The sequence below is a fragment of the Aplysia californica genome, unplaced genomic scaffold (assembly GCF_000002075.1).
Source record: "Aplysia californica isolate F4 #8 unplaced genomic scaffold, AplCal3.0 scaffold00441, whole genome shotgun sequence".
Lineage (NCBI taxonomy): Eukaryota > Metazoa > Mollusca > Gastropoda > Aplysiida > Aplysiidae > Aplysia > Aplysia californica.
Genome location: NW_004797711.1, coordinates 163,045 through 183,565, shown reverse-complemented (window position 1 = coordinate 183,565; position 20,521 = coordinate 163,045). Strand labels below are relative to the sequence as shown.

Genomic DNA, 20,521 nt, shown 5'->3' with positions numbered 1-20,521 from the left:
ATCCACTATATGTATCTTGTTAAGCGCATAGAGCATTGCATAAGTGGATATGCGCTATATAAATGCAATCAATTATTATTTATTTTATTATTAAGTGAGTGGTTGGCGTGTGCTCTGGTGTGGTTTGCTTTTTCTTTCCTATGAAACATATATCTTTCTTATCTCCCCTTCTTCTTTTCTATGTTTGTTACTCTCTTGTAATACCTCTTATCTTCTGGTGCTCATATTATGGCCTTATGCCGTTGCGAGCGCCGTAAAACCTCTACTAAAACTAAAACATTACTATAATAATTTAACCTCCTTGATAAAACCCCCTGTACACTTACGGTTCTTGATACCACCATGAGGCCTAATTAATATTATATAATGATATGATGGTAATAAAATATAAGGGCCTGTCTATCTATCTATCTATCTATCTATCTATCTATCTATCTATCTATCTATCTATCTATCAGGCTACACACATGGTTTAAGAATTTTCTAGAAAAAGTTCAGTCAGTGCAAATTAAAAATAGCTTTTCGAAGCAGGTCAGGCTCGATTATGGAGTTCCACAGGGGTCCGTTCTTGGACCAGTGCTCTTTACACTATATACACAGCCCTTAGCAAGAAATTTACAAAATCATGGATTGAATTATCATTTTGTGCCGATGATTCCCAAATGTATGTTAATGACACCATTTAAGATCTGCCAAACATGATTTCTATCACTAAACAATGTTTTTATTAAATTAAAAAGTGGATGACAGTAAACAAATTGAAACTAAACGAAGAAAAGACAGACATCATTCTTATTTAAAAAATCCATCATTAAATAAAGATCTGGAAAGTGTCAACTTTGATTTATATGGCATATGACATCTAGTAAAGAAGTTGTCAGGAATCTCGGTGTATATATTGACCATGCACCACTTATCAATGGGCTCGTTTGTAGGATCTCTGTCCAAATCCCTTTATTTTCAGCTGAGAAGGATAGGCCTAGTTCGAAAGTACTTAAACGAAGAGACCACAAAAACACTGGTAACATCTCTTATCCTATCTAGATTAGACTTTTGTAACTCACTCCTAGCAGGTCTGAAAAAAAAAAATTTGAATCGTTTACAAGTGATTCAAAACAATGCGGCTAGACTGATAAGGGGTTGTTCAGGTATATTCTAACACCTTTTTGGGGACTTTTTGACCCCCCCCCCCTTTCTTACACTTTTCTTACATTTGCCCCCCCCCCCCCCCCCCCACAAGAAAATATTACATTGTTCGCTTATAATGAGAAAGATAATATGACACTTTTTATATTGTGCAATTTCGTAAAACAATCATTGTTCTAGGCGCATTGCATAAAATTCGTGAAAAACATGCATACACCTATATATACATGCACATAACAATGTATGCACTAAAAAGAATAGGTGTCACGACATGGTGTGATCAGGCGCACGTCAGTTTTGAGACATACGGAGTTATTGATATCATCTTAAAGCCTGTCCATTTGCCTTCCTTTTTATGAAAACGATATTCATCTATGCTGAATAGAAGTCGAAATATTTTCGATTGAAAGATGTGTGGGTCACCTGAATTCAGAGGTAAATTTAGTGAGAAGATGGCCGCCAAAGTTTGATAACTTCAATAGCTTGAGAGCCTTTAAAACTAAAAAATCACATATTTTGTGCATTTAAGGAACGTTTTTCAGTAAAAATTCGCTTGGAAATATGTTATTATATAGACGTAAAACAAGAGGGAAAACCAAAAATTCAATAAAAGTTCCCAAACCTGCGGAGGAATGCCAGTTTTTTCACTTTCATTATTCTGACGAGCGCCTGATTTTACCACGGTGCCTCTTAGAGTAAATCATTCAAGCAAAATATGGCATACACTCTTTCTTACTAATAAGGAAAAAATTGAGACTCATGTCAATGACAAAAGCGCTTTAATTACAAATAAAATAAGTTACAGTGGAATTCTGATAAAGTCAACTCCCCGGACAGAAAAAAAATGTTGACTTTGAGCAAGGTTGACTTTATCCATTGTACTACTGGCCATTGAATACTGAAGATGACAGCTACAACATTACAAAGTACCTGGTAATAAACAAGATGTAATCTCAATTTCAGAGAGTATAATTCTGAAGTTGTCACCAAAACTAGAGATAATGAAAGAACAAAGTAATTGGAGGTGTGTACACCACTAGCTCAGGCGAAATATCTCTTCTTAAATGAATTCATCTTGGGATTTAGCCCAAATTGTAGACTTTGCGCAAGCTTAACACTCAAGCGGTTGACTGTATCAGAAACACAATTAGATCTACTTAAAATTACTTAAACAAAGAAGGTAAAAAAGAGGACCACAGTATGAGGTGTTGACTGTAAGCAAGAGTTGACTTTAAGCGAGTTGACTATCAGGATTTCACTGTATCTGTTATTACTGATCACTATGCTGAAAACAAAAAGTGAAATTAGTTATCATCAACAAAGGCAGTGTTCATCATTATGTCAAAAATATTTTTTCACCTCACAAAAGTGTAATATTACAGTAGTTCAAGGACCCCCCCCCCCTTTCTTACACTTTTCTTACAGGAGCCAAAGACCTGCCCCCCACCCCTCCCAGGCGTAAGATTTTATTTGAACGGCCCCTAACAAGATCTAAAAAACGAGACCATGTCACTCCATTATTAAAAGAACTGCATTGGCTCCCTGTAAAAGAAAGAATAATATTTAAAATCTGCGTCATGCGTTTCAAATGTGTAAATAAAACTGCTCCTTTTTATCTACAAAAACTTATCAGTATTTATAAGCCAGGGAGAAACCTAAGATCATCAAACGACAACACCCTACTAGTGACACCTGTAAAATCATACAAATCATATGGAGAGAGATCTTTCTCATATCTTGGTCAGTTTATGTGGAACAGATTACCCATAAAACTAAGACAAATAAAAACACTAATTGATAGCTTCGAAAGACAACTTAAACATTTTCTGTTCCTACAGAAGCTTTTAACGTTATTTTTCATTATAGTTGTTCTGTTCCTATGTCTGGATGAAAATTTTGTGTGTGTGTGTGTGTGTGTGTGTGTGTGTGTGTGTGTTTGTGTGTGTGTGTGTGTGTGTGTGCGTGTGTGTATGTGTGTGTGTGTGTGTGTGTGTGTGTGTGTGTGTGTGTGTGTGTGTGTGTGTGTGTGTGCATTGAAAAATGGGTATTCCAATGTAAAGCGCTTTGAGCTACTTTTTGGGAAATGCGCGCTATATAAATGTTATATATTATTATTATTATTATTATTATTATTATTATTATTATTATTATTATTGTTATTATTATTATTATTATTATTATTATTATTATTATTATTATTATTACACACGCATCTATGTGATAATGATGATAAGGATAACACATTATGATAATAATAATGATGATGATAATGATTGTGGTAATGATGACAATGACGATAATGATAATATGATAATAACAATAATAATAATAATAATGATAATAATAATAATAATAATGATCATAAACTACGAACAACTTGAGAGGCGGTGGTTACCACTTTTTTCGCTGCACTGTTTCCGGTGCAATGTTGACACTGACTTGGACACTTGGCATATAGAATCTCTATAGTCGTGTTGTGGAGAAGTGACGGTATCCAAATCCAATGTCGCAGGTCAGAGAACCTTGTGATTTTCCCCTTTTATAATTATTGCAAAGACATGACTTTCTGCTAGATGTAGATCATTGTGGGGTTTTATTAAAAGGTGGTAGATCTACCCATCTTTTGTTTTCCATAGAGGGAAATGTGTCGATACTTTACTTTTCGGAGGTGGAGGCGGAGGCTTGTCTCCTGGCTCTGGTCATGAGTCTAGTCTAGATTCTATAGATCGGTACCTTCTAGATCTAGATCTAATCTAGATCTAAATCTAGATCTAAAATCTAGATCTAGCCTGCTGGGATTTTAGGTTTGGAGGTGTCGCCACCCTCCTAATAAATGAAGTGGTAGCCAGAGGAGAATACTAACTAGTGTAGATCTAGCTAGGGCTAGATATCTAGTCATTTCGTCACACGGTCATTCAGTCACACTGGTGCAGCAGTCAAGACCAAGACGTCACAGTCATCTCCTTACCCAAATCCACAAGGTTGAATGGAGATGGTCATTTCGTAGCACACTTATGAACATCAAACGCGTGTTTTCCTGGCAATCGCAAATCACGATTTTTGGGGGAGGGTTGTGCGCAGTGTATGGAAGGACGGGGGGGGGGGTGGCGGCCGCTGTGCTAGTCGTTGTGCCAGAGCTACACTGACTAATTAATGTGTAGATTTAGGCCTATTAACAATTTTGAAATCTTTCGAGTCAGATCAACGAAGTTTTTAAGTAGGCCTAATATGAAAGGTGTGATTGGCAAAAGATCATTATAATTTGTTTTGATATATTTAAATAAAGTAGCTAATTTAGAAATGTACGGTACAGCAATTTTGCTCAAAGCTAGACCCTTACTTTCAAAGAAAGCCTTACTTTCTTACTCTTCATTGTTTAAATTGCCTTATTAAAAAAATTATTGTTCGGCTATGGAACAGTTTTTCGGACACACAATGCGGAAAGAAGCATTAGAGAACATTGTAACAACAGGAAAGTTTGATGGAAAGAGAGGTAGAGGCAGACAGAGGGAAAAGATACTGGACAAGATGACAACATGGCTGGGAGCAGCAAGAACAACAGACACCATTGCTGCTTCGAAAGACAGAGATGGAAGTGGAGGTCCATGATCGCCCACGCCGATCGGCAAGGCACCGGATGATGATGATGGAACAGTTTAGACAAAGATTTAATTTACATTCAAAGGCTAGAGAGTCCGATAATTTCTTTTAAAAAAAGCTTAATTTAGGCTGGTCCTCCATAACTCTACTATTAGCATTAAAATTTGAGAGAGATATTTAAGCAAAGTCATTTTGTCACACATAATTGGGATGTGACGAGATGACCGTGTGAGGAAATGACTGGATACCCCAGAGGATGGTCACAGAGGTGCAAAATCAGGCATTCTCCGGTTTTGTCCCCAAGAGTACTGATGGCGGATACTGACTTAAAAGAGAGCGAGAGAGATGCGCAGCTATTTTTCTGTGCAGCACATCAAACAGTATCAGCCTTCGGCATGCGCGTAGAAAAGTTAATCTCTTACGACTTCAAGTAATCGTCGGTGGAGTCAAAGCCCACACTCCATAGATAGTAAAGTTATTGTTGGGGTAAAAACCGGATTTTATCCGTAAAATCATTGAAAGTGAAGTCATGAGGGTAGGCTGGAACTGGAAAAGCAATGTGCAGTGCAGTTTCCGTTCGTATTCTCAACATTGTTTCTTTTCCTGTGTGTAGATCTAGTCATGGCCTTGACTTTCCCAGAGAAATGATCAATTCATAGATATATTAGATCCTGTTATTTAAATTTTTAAATCAGTCAAAGATAAGATCTTTAATCTAGAATCTAAATCTAATCATTTAAATTCATTTTTATCCAAAGATCTGCAGATTTTGCTGTTTTGTAAAAATGATTTTGGAAGACATGATTGGACCCCCAGAAAAGTAATCTCTTACAACCTCAAGTAATCGTCGGTGGAGTCAAAGCCCACACTCCATAGTACAGTTTATTGTTGGGGTCAAAACCGGATTTTATCCCTAAAATCATTGAAAGTGAAGTCATGAGGAACTGGAAAAGCAATGTGCAGTGCAGTTTCCGTTCGTATTCTCATTGTTTCTTTTCCTGTGTGTAGATCTAGTCATGTCCATGATTTTCCCGGAGAAATGATCAATTCATAGATATATTAGATCCTGTTGTTTAAATTTAATCAGTCAAAGTCAAAGATATAAGATCTTTAGTCTAGAATCTAAATCTAATCATTTAAATTAATTTTTATCCAAAGATCTGCAGATTTTGCTGTTTGTTAAAAATGATTTTGAAAGACATGCTTGGACCCCGAAATAATGTGTCATATAATATGATTTGTACTGAATGTAGCCTTTAAAATTTATAATGTAACTTTTTATCTTCAGTTATAGCAAAAAGTGGTGGAAAAAGTTCAGCTCTTGTTGATGAGTGGTGAGTCATGGGGGCAGAAAACAGTGTCCTCGAAGGTTGTGAATGGGGAGACCCAGTGCAAGCCCCTCCTATATTGCCATGGCAACTGACTCCAGTTACAAAGCCAGATGGCAGCGCAGCTTCGGTGTTTGAGCCAAAAAATGCTGAAGGGAAAGATGGAGATTTGCTGCGAAAGGCTGCATCGGTAAGGATGATTATAATGTATAATTTTTCATAGTTGAACCTGTCCTAGACAGTCGAGTCACTTGACGAATGGTCTCTCCCCACTTTCCCCCATTTGTGTTTTTTCAAGTATGATGACACTATTCATGATATCCTCCTGTCTAAGACAACCACTTTTCTCCTCAGCAACAGGTGGCTATTTTGGACAATTTCCACTGTACTTAAAGTGTGAATGTTTAGTGTCTTCATGGGCTTTAGATCGAATTGCTTTTGGGTGTATTTCATATTTTAATATTTTATTATATCGCATTATAATATAATGATAAGCATCATGCTTACAAATTTATCACAACACGGTTGGAAATGAAGCTCTTGTTAATTTTTGGGCTAGTGGAGTTATTGAGTATCATCTTAAAGCTTTCGATGGAAATAATACAACACTATATCTATCTTGAATAGAAGTCAGGATATTTTTTACGATTGAAGGAGGTGGGAGTCGGCTGCTTTTAGAGGTAAAATTAAGAGAAATATTATATTTTTTTCTGCCTTTAATCAGCGTTTGAGGGTGCGGTGACAGAGCGGTTACTGCACTTGTCTCTGAAGCGGAAAGTCCGGGTTCGAGCCTCGGTTCGGACACAAATTTTTTTGGCGCCCTCCTGCCCACCCAGCAGTAATGAGTACCTGACTTCGAGTTGGGGAAGTAACGGCGGCGTGGAAAGGAACTGGCCACCCAACCACAATATTATTATGCCGAAGGCCCAGGAAGTTGTCTCTCTAACAAGGCAATCCCCAATGTCCGAATAGGATGGGGGAACAGCTTTACAACTTTACCTTTTTAATCAACGTTTAAAAAAAAATTAACATAGAAATGTTTTTTAAAAGGATGTAAAAGGCGTTGAGCCAAAAAGCAAAAATTCGATAAAAAAATAAAATTACCCAGGCCGAGGAATAACCCTAGATACTTCGATTTCATTATTTTGACGAGGGCCTGATTTCACCTCACGTCATCACACATAGTATAGCTGTTGGGTTGAAGGCTCAAGGAGTGTAGGTAGCTTCTGGTGTGTGGAGTGCAAAGTTTAGAATTAATTGTAACTCTTTAGACCCTGAGTTATTTCCATCGTTTCCCGGAGCTTTTTCTACAGTCACCTAAACTTGGTGCACTTTGTCTCATTTATAACCCCAAAAGTTTGCCTCTAACTTCTAAATGGCAGAAACAAAGGCTTAGTCATTACTAATAAACTTGGTTCGGGAATAGTTCAAAAAAAAAAAAAAAAAGCAAGAAGTAGCGCTAAATGGAACGAAATAGTTGTCACTGGTATCGGACACTCCCCAGCGTCTGATGGGGAACTGGGTTATTATTACTGGACGCTCCCAGTGTCTGATGGGGAACTGGGTTATTATCGCCGGACGTTCCCAGCGCCCGATGGGGTGTAAAGAGTTAAGTTTGTTTGAGTGTGTCTTTTCTCACCGTGAATTGTTTCAGACTCTCAAAGGTATCAGGCACCCAAATGTCGTGCGCTTCATCGAGTGTGGGGATACGTCGGAGAGTTTCTGGTTGGCCACAGAGTCTGTTTCCCCGTTAATGACGGCCGTACCGGACATGAGCTCAGCAGAACTCTGTGCTGGCCTATATGATTTACTTCAAGGCCTCGACTTCCTGCATTCAAAAGTAAGATTGGTTTTCTTAAATTGTATGCAACAGTTGCATTTGCTATCATTTTTTGTTGAGTTTAATTGTATGCAACAGTTGCATTTGCTAGCATTGTTGAGTTTTTAGTTCTCTAATAAAAGATATAAGGCAAAGGATGATATGGGTTTTTGCTGTAGTAAAATTCATGTTAATGGTTCGTGTTCATGCTAAAAATAAAAAAAAAAGTGACATGAATTTATGTCAGTAAAGTTGAGTTTCTTCATTGTAACCGTGCAATATGTTATTATGTTTTCAGTAACTTTAATGTGTTCAGTGCTATACATGTGCCATAACTGTCTTTGTTTGCTTGTTTTTGACTACAGTTGGGTATGTGCCATAACAATCTGTGTTTTGTTTTTTGTCTACAGTTGGGTATGTGCCATAACCATTTTTGTTTGTTTTTTGTCTCCAGTTGGGTATGTGCCATAACCGTGTTTGTTTGTTTTTTGTCTACAGTTGGGTATGTGCCATAACCGTGTTTGTTTGTTTTTGTCTACAGTTGGGTATGCGCCATAACCGTGTTTGTTTGTTTTTGTCTACAGTTGGGTATGTGCCATAACCGTGTTTGTTTGTTTTTGTCCTCAGTTGGGTATGTGCCATAACCGTGTTTGTTTGTTTTTGTCCTCAGTTGGGTATGTGCCATAACCGTGTTTGTTTGTTTTTGTCCTCAGTTGGGTATGTGCCATAACAGTGTTTGTTTGTTTTTGTCCTCAGTTGGGTATGTGCCATAACCGTGTTTGTTTGTTTTTGTCCTCAGTTGGGTATGTGCCATAACAATCTGTGTTTGTCGTCGGTGTACGTGGCGCCCGATGGTGTCTGGAAACTGGGAGGCCTGGAGCACGCGTGTTCTTTCAAGCTGGCCACTCAAGACTACCTGGACAAATGTCGAGCTTTCCGGGTCGAGGATTCTCTCGCTCCGGAGGAAAAGGTAGGTGGGTGGGTGACGGGTGCTCTGGTGTGGTTTGCTCCAGAAGTTTTTTAAAAGAAGTTTTTTTCCGTCTAGCATAAGGCATTTGTCAGAATGAGCATAGATGTGTGTTGCTCTTAGAGTATGTATCTGTATATAACTCCAAAGGTCTAGTATTTAAATTCCTGCATGTGGTTGAATGATGCATTTGATATGTGCATTTTGTCAGCTTTACTTCTCCTTTCATATTGAATTTTAATGAGAGTAATATATATGATTAAAATTATTATTTTTTTTAAAATACATTTTTTTAATGTATACCTGCATGTGTTTTTACGGTCCTGTACAGCCAAAGAAAATTTCCCTCTGGGATAATAAAGTACTATCTTTTCTTATCTTATCTTATCTTATCCTTCTCTCCTATAACAAATCTATCTGTCGTCTTTATCTCCCCTCCTTCTTTTTTGTTTGCTACTCTCTTGTAACACCTCTAATCTTCGGCTCTTATATGACCTTATTGTGTTGCAAATTCCGTAAAACACTTACGAAAACAGGGGGAAATATTGTTTTATTGTGAAGTGCCTCGAGCCTCTAGGGAATGGGTGCTGTAGTAATGTTTTTCACTATTATTATTATCATAATAATAGTAATTATTATTATTGTTATTATTATTACTATCATTATTGTTATCATTGTTACTCTTCTGAAATCTCACAAGCTGATTGTTTTCCAAGTGTTAACGTCTCTCTCTGTCTCTCTGTCTCTGTCTCCCTTGTACTTTCGCCACAGGCTAGTAACGTGAAGGCTGACCCTGCCCTAGGACACGCCAGGGATGTGTTTGCTTTTGGCGTTCTCGTGGATGCCTTGATGGACTTTGTCCTGGAAAAAGGTGAGGAGTTATTCTTTGAAAATGGTGAAATGGTATGAGTTTAACGCCCCTATCAACACTATTAGGTTATTTAAGAGGCGTGACCTCCTAGTTTAACGTCCGTCTCCCATAGGACCGAGCCAAGTGGGAAATTCGTGTAAAGTGCTTTCCCAAGGACACAGCGTCGGACCGAGCTAAGGCTCGAACCCCCGAACCTGCAATCTCACGATTACGAGTCCGGTAGCCTAACCACTTGGCTACCGACGCCACTAGTTATTCTGTGATGAGAGGTGAGTAGGTGGATGGTTGGCGGGTGCTCTGGTGTGGTTTGCTTCTTCTTTCCTGTCAAACATCTGTCGTCCTTATCTCCCCTTCTTCTTTTTTGTGTTTGTTACCCGCTTGTAACACCTCTCATCTTCTGGCGCTCATATGACCTTATGCAGCTGCGAGCGCTGTAATACCTACACTAGAAAAAAAAACATAGAAAGGTGAAGAGTTCTTCTGTGATGAGAGGTGGATACTTGTCTGTGCCGACTGTTTTAGTGTACGGTAGGGCTCCCGGTGCTGTCTGCCATGGGTGGTTAGGGGGGGGGGGGGATGTGCTCTCGTGTCATTAATGAGGAAATTCTTCCCTCCATTCTTCTCCCCCTCTCCTCACTCCACGCACCACTCCCCCTCTCCCTCTCCCTCCCTCCCTCTCCCCCTCTCCCTCTCCCTCCCTCTCCCTCTCCCTCTCCCTCTCCCTCCCTCTTCCTCCCTCCCTCTCCCTCTCCCTCCCTCTCTCTCCCTCCCTCTCCCTCTTCCTCTCCCTCTCCCCCTCTCCCACCCTCTTCCTCCCTCTCCCTCCCTCTTCCTCCCTCTCTCTCTCTCTCTCTCTCTCTCTCTCTCTCTCTCTCTCTCTCTCTCTCTCTCTCTCTTTCTCTTTCTCTCAAAGTGGGTGGTTGGTGGATGCTCTGGTGTGGTTTGCTCCTTCTTTCCTATCAAACATCTATTGTCCTGATCTCCCCTCCTTCTTTTTTGTGTTTGTTACTCTCTTGTAACACCTCTAATCTTTGGCACTTATTTGACCTTATTGTGTTGCGAGTGCCGTAAAACTCTTACTAAAACTAACTGTACCCTATATGCGTGAGATCTGCCTCCAGGTCTCGCTTTCTGGTGGATTGTGGTCTTCCTCTCTTCCTTCTCCCCAGGTTATTCCATCTGAAGCATATTGGGTTTTTTTTCCTTTCTTTTTTTGTAAGTGTTTTACAAGGCTCGCAACTGCATAAGGTCATATGAGCGCTCAAGCTAATTGGGACATGTGTATGAGTAATGACATTTTTTCTCTCTTTTTTTTTCTTCAGATCAAACAAGTCAAATGTTGGAGCAGCAACTGTCTCTGTGCGTGAATTCTGACCCGACCTCCAGGCCAAAGGTCACGGCATTGCTTGGCCTACCTGTGTTCCAGTAAGACTAAGAGAAAGCTGTGGGTGGTTGGCGGGTGCTCTGGAGGGGTTTGCTCCTTCTTTCCTATCTAGCATCTATCGTCCTTATCTCTCCTCCTTCTTTTTTGGGTTTGTTACTCTCTTGTAACACCTCTTATCTTCGGCACTTATTAGACCTTATTGTGTTGCAAGTGTTGTAAAACTCTTACTAAAATTAAAGAGAAGGCTTCTGCGTTCTTGCCCTGCAACTGTGTGGTGTTTTTACGTTGTCTTCTTTTCTTCCTTTTTTCTTTCTGCCCAAATGTCTACTTTGTGCATGTGAGTGTTTGTCTGTTTGTCTGTCTTGATCTGTTTGCCTATTAGTTGAAGGAGCTTGTCTTAACCCTATCCGTACGTCGTGTTTTACTATTGTATCCATACAATGTGGGGAACTCTGTGCCACCACTTTCCAAAGAGGAAATTTACTTGTTAATCCGTTCTGTACGCTTTGCATAGCAGTCTCTCAAAATGATTTTTTGAGAAATACTGAAAGTTTCAAAGAGATCTTCGTACTAGAAGCATTCTAAAATGGGAAGAATACAACCCAGGGGGTACAAAATTACCCCATGGGTTAAAGAGAGCCTTGGTGCCAATGATTTCTTTTCATTAAATGGATTTTTTAAAGTGCTCCATAAACCAGTGTCAATAAACTACTCATTGTAAACCCTGCATTCTTTTTCTTTCATCATTTTTTTGGAAGAGTATATTCTTCCCTGCAAGCTTGTTGTTATATCAGAAATATATGAGCAGTGAAAAGGTACTTAGATTATTATGTTTTCTAACAACTCTGTGACTTTCAAAGTAAATGTCATCAGTGCTTATGAACTTTGTTTTCTTTTTCTTTCAGGAATGACTTGATTGACATTGTAGTTTTCCTGAAGAACATCACACTGAAGAGCGACACAGAGAAAAAGCTGTTTTTCTGGTAAGATTTTTTTTAGGTCAACCGAGTGTTGATGTATTGAGTGTTGTGAAAAGTGATTCGTGTATTTTGTTACCGTTGTCATACTTCGTAAACCTTTACCAGGACTGTATGATGGCTCTCCCCAAAGACTTTTAGTTCAAATATCTCTTCATGTGTCTTGACGTGGGTGGTTGGCGGGTGCTTTGGTGTGGTTTACTTCTTCTTTCCTATCAAACATCTATCGTGCTTACCTCCCCTCCTCCTTTTTTGTGTTTGTTACTCTCTTGTAACACCTCTAATCTTCGGCACTTATGTGACCTTATGCAGTTGCGAGCGCTGTAAAATCTCTACTAGAAAAAACTATCTCCCCTTTTTCTTTGTTATATGTGTTACTCTCTTGTAACACCTCTAATCTTCGGCACTTATATGACCTTATTGTGTTGCAAGTGCCATAAAACTCTTACTAAAACATACTTCGTAAACCTTTTCCAGGACTGTATGAAGTTTCTCCCCAAAGACTACTTTATACACTTTTAGATCAAATGTCTCTTCATGTGTCTCAACAAGAGAAGCTTGTGCAGAACTTTCTTTGAACTGTTCCTGAACTGCAACAGGGAACTACTGCTTTTTCTTTCCTAATCCTTACTATCGTCATTCTTCCTCTACTTCTTTTGTATGTTTGTCACACTCTTGTGACCCGCTATTTCCAGGGTGCCCTGATAGTCGAAGCAGACTTTGTGCTGTTGAAGCTAGAGAGGTGAGCAGAGTAAGCCTGATTCCCTGTAAGGACTTCTCTGTTGATATCCACCCCTTGGCGCTCGTATGATCTTATGCAATTGCGAGCACCGTGAAACGTCTACTAAAACAAAACAGAGAACTGTCTATATGTTGCAGATATAGGTTTGCAGGTAAAATGTGAAGTGGCGACCACGTTGAAGTAACTTGTGTATTAGTTCTTCCAGAGGATATCTGGGGGCTCTCGAGGCCTAGAGGTTAAGGCGTTTGCCTCTCATATTCAAAAGTCCCGGGTTCGAATCCGGGTACTGACGGAAAACTTTTCTTTTCTAAAATTGTCTCCTTTCACCTCCTTTCCTGCTCTCTAGCAATGTTCTGTCGTCTGCTTCCGTCTCCACTTTCTGCCCCCACCCTTCACCTCCTTTGCCTCCTCTTTTTACAACCTTTCTACAGCTACTCCTTGGCTCCTTCTGACTGCTGTCTCTCCGCCACACCCTTGATCTTCTGGTAGGAAAGATCTACACATAGCCTTCTGAGACAAGGGCGAAAAATATTGGAAGTCCTGTGTGCAAGTTGTACATGTTAGAGATCCCTCGGTGGTCTAAAATCGATAAAAGTAGCCTTCTCCCGCCGCCTGGGAAAAATTCAAAATTTCCTACCTTCCGAATATGTTCAAATATATTTAATATGTCCCACACGCTCGTATGACCTTACGCAGTTATGAGTGCCGTAAAACACTTACCAGCTCTCACACTCACACACACACATATATATATATATATATATATATATATATATATATATCAATGCCTTGTCTTATGATGCAATGGGTCCTTTGATGCCTTGAGTTAAGATTTTTTTTTTCTCATTGAGTTAAAGCTCTGTTAGAATTTGTATTTTTTAAATTTATTTTTTATCATTAACAATCAAATGTCTGTCTGTTTCCCAAGCAACTCAATGCCAGATAATAACATATACTTTTGTCAGGCTGTTATAGTTTTGTTTTTGTCTTCCACAGTAATTTGCTGTCTCGGCTGCGTCATTTCTCCGAGACTGTGATAGTTCGTCGCCTGGTTCTGTTACTGTTGTCCAGATTTGTCTTGCTGGACGAGTGGGCGGACAGAATGGTGCTGCCCCAGCTCTTGAGGCCCCGTCTGGGTACGTTTCCTTTTTGCTTTAGTTAGTTGGGTCTTTTTTTCCAGCTTTTCTGACACTCGCCTTGATCGAAACTCCTTTTGCTGTCTTGTTTTTTGTTGGGTTTTTTTTCTTCTTTGGGTGGGTGATTGTGCATTCTGGTGTGGTTTGCTCCTTCTTTCCCATCAAACACCTGTCGTCCTTATCTCTCCTCCTTTTTTAGTGTTGTTACTCTCTTGTAACACCTCTAATTTTCTGTATCTATATTATCTGTTTGTGTTGCAAGTGCCGTAAAAAACATTTTCTAAGACTATAAACTAAACCATGTTCAGAAAGCCCAGCGGAGACATCACAGGACAGTCGCCGCAGTGGAACCCACAGGGAGCACGAGGCAGGGGTAGGCCATGGGAAACATGGAGGAGATGTGTGGAAAGGGACAGCTTGGAAGGATGGTCCAGAACAGAGGGAAATGGAAGGAGCTTGTATGTGGCCTATACCCTGCCAGGGGTGGAAGGATGGCCCAGGACAGAGATAAATGGAAGGAGCTTGTATGTGGCCTATACCCTGCCAGGGGTGAAAGGATGGCCCAGGACAGAGATAAATGGAAGGAGCTTGTATGTGGCCTATACCCTGCCAGGGGTGGAAGGATGGCCCAGGACAGAGATAAATGGAAGGAGTTTGTATGTGGCCTTATCCTGCCAGGGGTGGAAGTCATTGATGATGATGATAAACTAAACATTTTTCGTTTAAAATCCGGCTAAGCCTGAATATCTCGCTCACTTCAGACTGTAGTCCAGTTGCCGAACTGTTTCTACACCCCCCGTGGCGGTGCCACTGACTGAAGTGTCTTTAGGCCATTCCCGAAGGGGGGACATTTCTCGTTCAAGCACAGTAGAATTGTAAATGGGCTTATGCTGTTGCGAGCACCGTAAAACCCTCTACTATAATAACAATAGACTTGTAGTCCAGTTGCCGAACTGTTTCTGTGTTTCCCCAGATTCCAGCGAAGCTCCGCTGAAGTCGGCAGTCGAGACGGGTGTGCTGAGTGAGTCGATGTTCCAGAGCCACGTGATTGGTCACCTGTACAACGTGTTCCACGTTCACGACAGCCACATACGTCTGGTGCTCCTCCAGCATTTCCAGCACTACGTCCACCTCTTCTCGCGACAACAGCTCGAGGTCGACATTTTTCTGCAGGTAGCTGTCTTACAAAGGATCTCTCCCCGAGAGGATCTGTCCCCGAGAGGATCTGTCCCCGAGAGGATCTGTCCCCGAGGTTTTATGCACCCCTCATAATTTAGCAAAATTTGATTATCATTTTTTGCATAATTTCTGATTATTTTCTTTTATCCATCTTTGTTAAAATTAACAGAATCGCATAATTTCACATTTTTGGGCTTAGTTTGCTTACTTTCATAATTTTGTGTGTGCTTAATACCGCTGTGACAAAGATGCAATGGAAAATTTCCGGAATGGGGGGGGGGGGGGGGCTGGAGGAAGTTTGTTTATTTCTTGTTTTTCTAGAAACAAAAACAAATCGTCTTTTACTTGTATTAATTTATAAATTTGGGGATTAATTTTCCGGGAGGGGGGGTTTGGGGGGGGGGGGGGGGGGGTATGTCTCCCCTTTCCTGATCCCCGGTAAGGTTATTTATGAAAAGTGGTGGAGGGTTTTTCTCGTTAAAATTAAATAAAAGAAAAGAAAAGAGAAGAAAAAAACAGAGGCGATACCCCTTTCCCCCCCCCCCCCCCACAAAATACAAGACCCCCGCCTTGGGGGGTGGGGGGGGGGTGTTGATGATATCATATTTTTCTTTTTTTTTACTAGCCCAACTTTTGTTCTGGTGCTCGTAAGTCATATGCCCATGTTGCCTTGGTGACAGTTAATGTACTTTTTTAGATTAATTTTTTTTCCTTTGTATTATAAAAAAAAGTTGCCGACATGTTTTTCCGTATTTGGTTTGCTGACTCTGTCTCAGGTGCTTGTAAGTCATATGCCCATATTTCCTTGGTGACAGTTAATGTAGTATTTTACATTAATTTTGTTTTTTTAAAAAGTTGCTGCCATGTTTTTCTGTATTTTGCTTGGCCGACTTGGTCTCAGGTGCTGATTGGGCTCCGCGACACAGACGACAAGATGGTGTCTGCGAGTCTGCGCGCTCTCGCCGACCTCGTGCCGATCCTGGGCGGGGACTTTGTCATCGGTGGCTCCCGGAAACCTTTCTTCTTTCATGGGCTGCCCAAGGTTATTTGTATTTCTATTTGGTTGAACCTATAAGGAAGTTGTGGACATATTGTATGTGATCTACTTTGAATTGATATTTGCATAATTCTTTAATCTTGAGCATAGTTTTAACTTGTGTCAAATCTCAATTCCGTGTCCCCATCCCCTTTTTTTCTGTCCTTTCTGTTGTTCCTCCCTATCTGTTTTCCTTTTTCCCTGCATGGAACAGCTGTTGTTGTGACAATGTGCCTCACTTCACTCAGCTCAAACACCGTAGGTATCTACGTATCTTTGTATTTCTATGTCTACAATAGTATCGTCTCACTCATTTTATTTATCGGATGTGCTGCATGGATTTACGCATTTGCTGATTCATGTACATTCCTCATGCAAACAAATCGTCTCATCCCCTTTCCTCCAACAAATATCGTATCGCCCCCTTTCCTCAAGCGTGGGTGGTTGGCGGGTGCTCTGGTGTGGTTTGCTTCTTCTTTCCTATCAAACAAGTATCGTCTGTATCTCTCCTCCTTCTTTTTTGTGTTTGTTACTCTCTTGTAACACCTCTAATCTTCAGCACTTATATGACCTTATTGTGTTGCAAGTGCCGTAGAACTGTTATTAAAACTAAACTTTCCTCAAACAAACGTATGGTTTCGTCCCGAGCAGCAGGTGAGCCCCGAGGAGCTGCAACAAATGGAAGTTCCCAAGAACCTCAACTCCATCATGTCTTCCCACAAACCCCTGCTCAAGGACCTGGCCTCCGGCGGGTAAGTTCTACTGTCGTCTGGAACAAGCTGTTGCAATAATAATGATGATAATAATAAAAATAATAATGATAATAATAATAATGGTACTAATAATGATAATAATAATTATTATAATGATAGTAATAATAATAATGGTACTAATAATAATGATAATAATAATAATAATTAATAATAATAATAATAATAATAATAATAGAAGAAGAAGAAGAATAGAAGTTCACTCATCAGTGTCTGACAATGACCCATGCATCTGCAGAGGAAAGTAGTTCATTTAGTAAAAGTTTTACAGCACTTACAACACAATTAGGTCGTACTGAGCAGAAAACCAGACGTATAATTACCCAAGAGTAGGAGATATGAATGATAGATGAATGATTGGAAAGAAAGAACAAACCACATCAGAGCATTCGCCAACCACCCATGAGAATAGTTACTCTTAAAGAGAAGTCGAACAAATTAGTTAGGATTAAAATGATTCATGCCCTACATCAGGTCATATGAGCACTCTTCGTGGCTTCTGCTATCGCCAGTGAGATCATTTCTGGCAGAGAAGAGTTTGTCACATTTTGAGGGTTTAAAAAAGCATCGATTCCACTTGTGGTTGAATAAATGAAAGGAGCCTTGTGTTTTTTCACCACTGATGATTTGTTTTCAATTTATTCAGAAAAAGTAAGCCATATACGGAGATGGAGAAGGAGAAACAAAGCGCGGAGAGAGAGAGGAAGAACAGAGAACGGGAACAGCGGAGAGAGGAGGCGAGGCTGAAGAGGGAGGAGAGGAGGAGGAGGCTGAAGGAGAAGCAGCTGGAGGCCAAGGAAGGTGAGAGGATGGGGGCCACTCGTGGAATACCTCTCAGAATAGTTATGATGATGTTAATAATATAAATGGGAATGTATACAATAAACTAATAAACTCTCTTTATCTGGGCTACGAGTATACTTGTAACGAGGACTAGACTGGGCTACAAGGATACTTGGAACAATGATACGGTCACATCAAAGAAGCTAGTTCTTCTTGTAATTACCAAATTACGCAAATATGGCGATGCTAGCTCTGTCTGAATATTTCAATTGACCAATGAACAGCGTTTTTGATGGGTGTAGAAGCTTGAAAAATGTCTCGAAAATGTGGATAAAAAGAGTTAAACTAAAGATAGCTGACTACAGTCTAAATGTGTGTGTATTTGGAGAAAGATCCCTGTTGCCAGAAAGTTTGGATATTGAGATAAGGGCATATTCTTGAACACGCTGATTTTTAAAATTTTGCAATTATTTTGAGTATTTTTCAAGATATTCCAATATTTGTAACACAGGGTGTAAAAACAAAGTTTGGAGAAAACCCCAATTTCTCGCCCATTTTTAACCTTTGATGAAGTACAACATGTTGCAAAAATAACTTATCAAAAGTATTCAGACTTGATATATTAGGAAATCTTTGAAATATGTTACTAAGAAATGGTTCATGTGTTTTTTTCTGATGGAACTAAATTTTTGACTAGGCATGACTTATTTTTTTACCTTTTCACCCCATTGGTCAAAAATAGCTTTGCCGACAACCGGGACCTTTCTCCAAGCACACACAGAAATTGTTTCAGGCGGCCACTCATTATCAAGGAGGAAAGTCACTGTCTTAGGCTGGTGGCCATCTTACACCGTGTCATTATAATTTTAAAAAGGTGCAGGGGGGGGGGGGGGGAGTGATAGGAAATGGTGTTTTGTCTTATACAAGTTGGTGGTCCGAGCAGGTTTGACTGTTTTTATTCTCAATTTTCTTTTGAAAAAGTAACGTCCATGCCGAGATGGGAAAGGAGATGTAGTTATGATAATGGTAATAATGATAATAAAATAATAATAATAATAATAAATAGCATTTGTATAGCGCATGTCCCCGCTCAATAGCAAGGTCTATGCCCTCAGTTAGTGAATGTCGGGGGTGGTTGGAGGTATGCCACTGGTAGGAACTTGTTCTTTTCTTTCCCTCTGTTTTTTTAAAATGTGTGGGTGGGTGAAGGGTACCACTGATAGGTCCAATATCTTTTCTTCCCATCTATTTTTTTTTTGTATGTGTGGGTGGGTGAAGGGTGCCCCTGGTAGGTCCTTTATCTTTTCTCGCCGTCTGTTTTTTCTGTATGTGTGGATGGGTGAAGGATGTCACTGATAAATCATATTTTTTCTCTTTCCCCTCCGTTTTTTTTGTGTGTATCCATCTTGGATATTGTCTTTAGAATTAGAATATTTTTTAAAAAACACAAGGGGGGGGGGGGGGGGGGGGAGGGGGGAAATTTGGAAGTGGTCATTTGTACAGGCGATTTTCTTGGAAAGGTGATTGTCTTGGACAGGTGGGCGATAGAGCGGGTTGGTTGGACTGTGCAACTTTCTCAAAGAGATGTGTCTGCTGGTGTCTTGCAGGGGATGTAGAGTTGCAGACGTCGGGGAAAGAAACTTTGTCTCAGAACGGTGTGGGTCCGCCCGATTTCCTGACGATAGAACAGATGGCAAAGATGGACGGGGACGACCAACAGCTGACCGCCTTGGAGAAAACAAAACTGGACGCAGACCTCGGCACAGACAGGTCAAAGGTCGCTGATACAGACAGGTCGAAGGTTACTTATACAGACAGGTCGAAGGTTACTGATAGTGACAGGTCAAAGGTTGCGGATAGTGAGGATAATGATTGGTCGGACCTGGAGGAGCACATAGACGACGAGATTGAGGCAGAGCTCAGCAACATGCCCAGCACGGTGGACGGGGGGAGCAAGGTTCAAACCTCGCCCAGTCCGTACCGGAGTCATTCGCCCCCTTCTCCCCCTCCTGTCAAAGTGGACTGGTCCGATATCCCCGAAGCAGACAGAGGAATGGGGGGACCTGTTCATTCGGCTTTAGGGGGCCAAAAGGATGGACCTTTACAATTAGGCCACAGCCTTGGGAATGTTAAAAATAGTTTGTCGAGGTCGGAGTCGGATTGGGGCGCGGAGCAGAGGTCGCCGAGTGCGGTGGACGCGGGGGATTGGGGCGACGACTCATGGGGAGACAGCAACACGCCCAGTCCCGTGCATGCCCAGAGCGGCTCTTCCCCACCGCCGGCCACCTCCAACAAACAAAGCAAAAGTCTCAAGCTTGTCTCAGCAGCAAAGTCGAACAAATCAAAAACGAAGACGTCGTCTGCCGCCACCAGCGCTGCCTCTGCGGCCGGCGCGGGTAAAAAGCTGGCCAGCGAAGACGGGCTGGGAATCGGGTACGACATCAAAAGTATCGAGATTGTGACCAAGTCGGTCGTCGTGGAGACAGATTTCTTTGCCGATATGGCGCCGGTGCTCCCGGAGAAGAGCTCTAAGGAAATTGGCGGCTTTCCCGTCGGGGGATCGTCTGTGGAGACTGGTAGTCCGTCGGTGCCCAAGACGAAGATGTTTGCCGTAGCAGACGCAGCTGAAGAGGTGAGTGTGACGATTTCTGCCGGATTGTCTAGAAACTGTGACCTAGAATTTTAAGTACGGTAAAGCAGATTGGTGGGTGGTTGGCGGGTGCTCTGGTGTGCTTTGCTTTTTCTTTCCTATCAAACATCTATCGTCTTTACCTCCCCTCCTT

General features: G+C 40.9%; 2 protein-coding genes across 2 annotated transcripts in view; one reads left to right on the top strand and one right to left on the bottom strand.

Moving 5' to 3' along the window:
* The window catches only part of LOC101849949 (alpha-tubulin N-acetyltransferase 1), a gene marked incomplete in the record, with an annotated part of 361,461 nt that overhangs the window by 242,274 nt on the left and 98,666 nt on the right, over positions 1 to 20,521 (bottom strand).
* Positions 3,572 to 20,424, top strand: LOC101853875. The gene is made up of 13 exons (XM_005104916.3): positions 3,572 to 3,658; positions 6,035 to 6,264; positions 7,729 to 7,914; positions 8,693 to 8,863; positions 9,632 to 9,731; positions 11,054 to 11,156; positions 12,021 to 12,098; positions 13,831 to 13,970; positions 14,944 to 15,143; positions 16,051 to 16,191; positions 16,837 to 16,937; positions 17,602 to 17,756; positions 19,346 to 20,424. The coding sequence occupies exons 2-13, from the start codon at positions 6,088 to 6,090 to the stop codon at positions 20,422 to 20,424; spliced, it is 2,631 nt and encodes an 876-aa protein (XP_005104973.3). The 5' UTR covers positions 3,572 to 3,658; positions 6,035 to 6,087.

Bases quoted from the DNA above. Each gene is read 5' to 3' on its own strand.
- LOC101853875 (XM_005104916.3), top strand. From the start codon at position 6,088: ATGGGGGCAGAAAACAGTGTCCTCGAAGGTTGTGAATGGGGAGACCCA. The intron at 6,265-7,728 runs GTAAGGATGATT...GAATTGTTTCAG, and splicing joins TGCTGCGAAAGGCTGCATCG to ACTCTCAAAGGTATCAGGCA. The intron at 16,192-16,836 runs GTTATTTGTATT...CGTCCCGAGCAG, and splicing joins TCTTTCATGGGCTGCCCAAG to CAGGTGAGCCCCGAGGAGCT.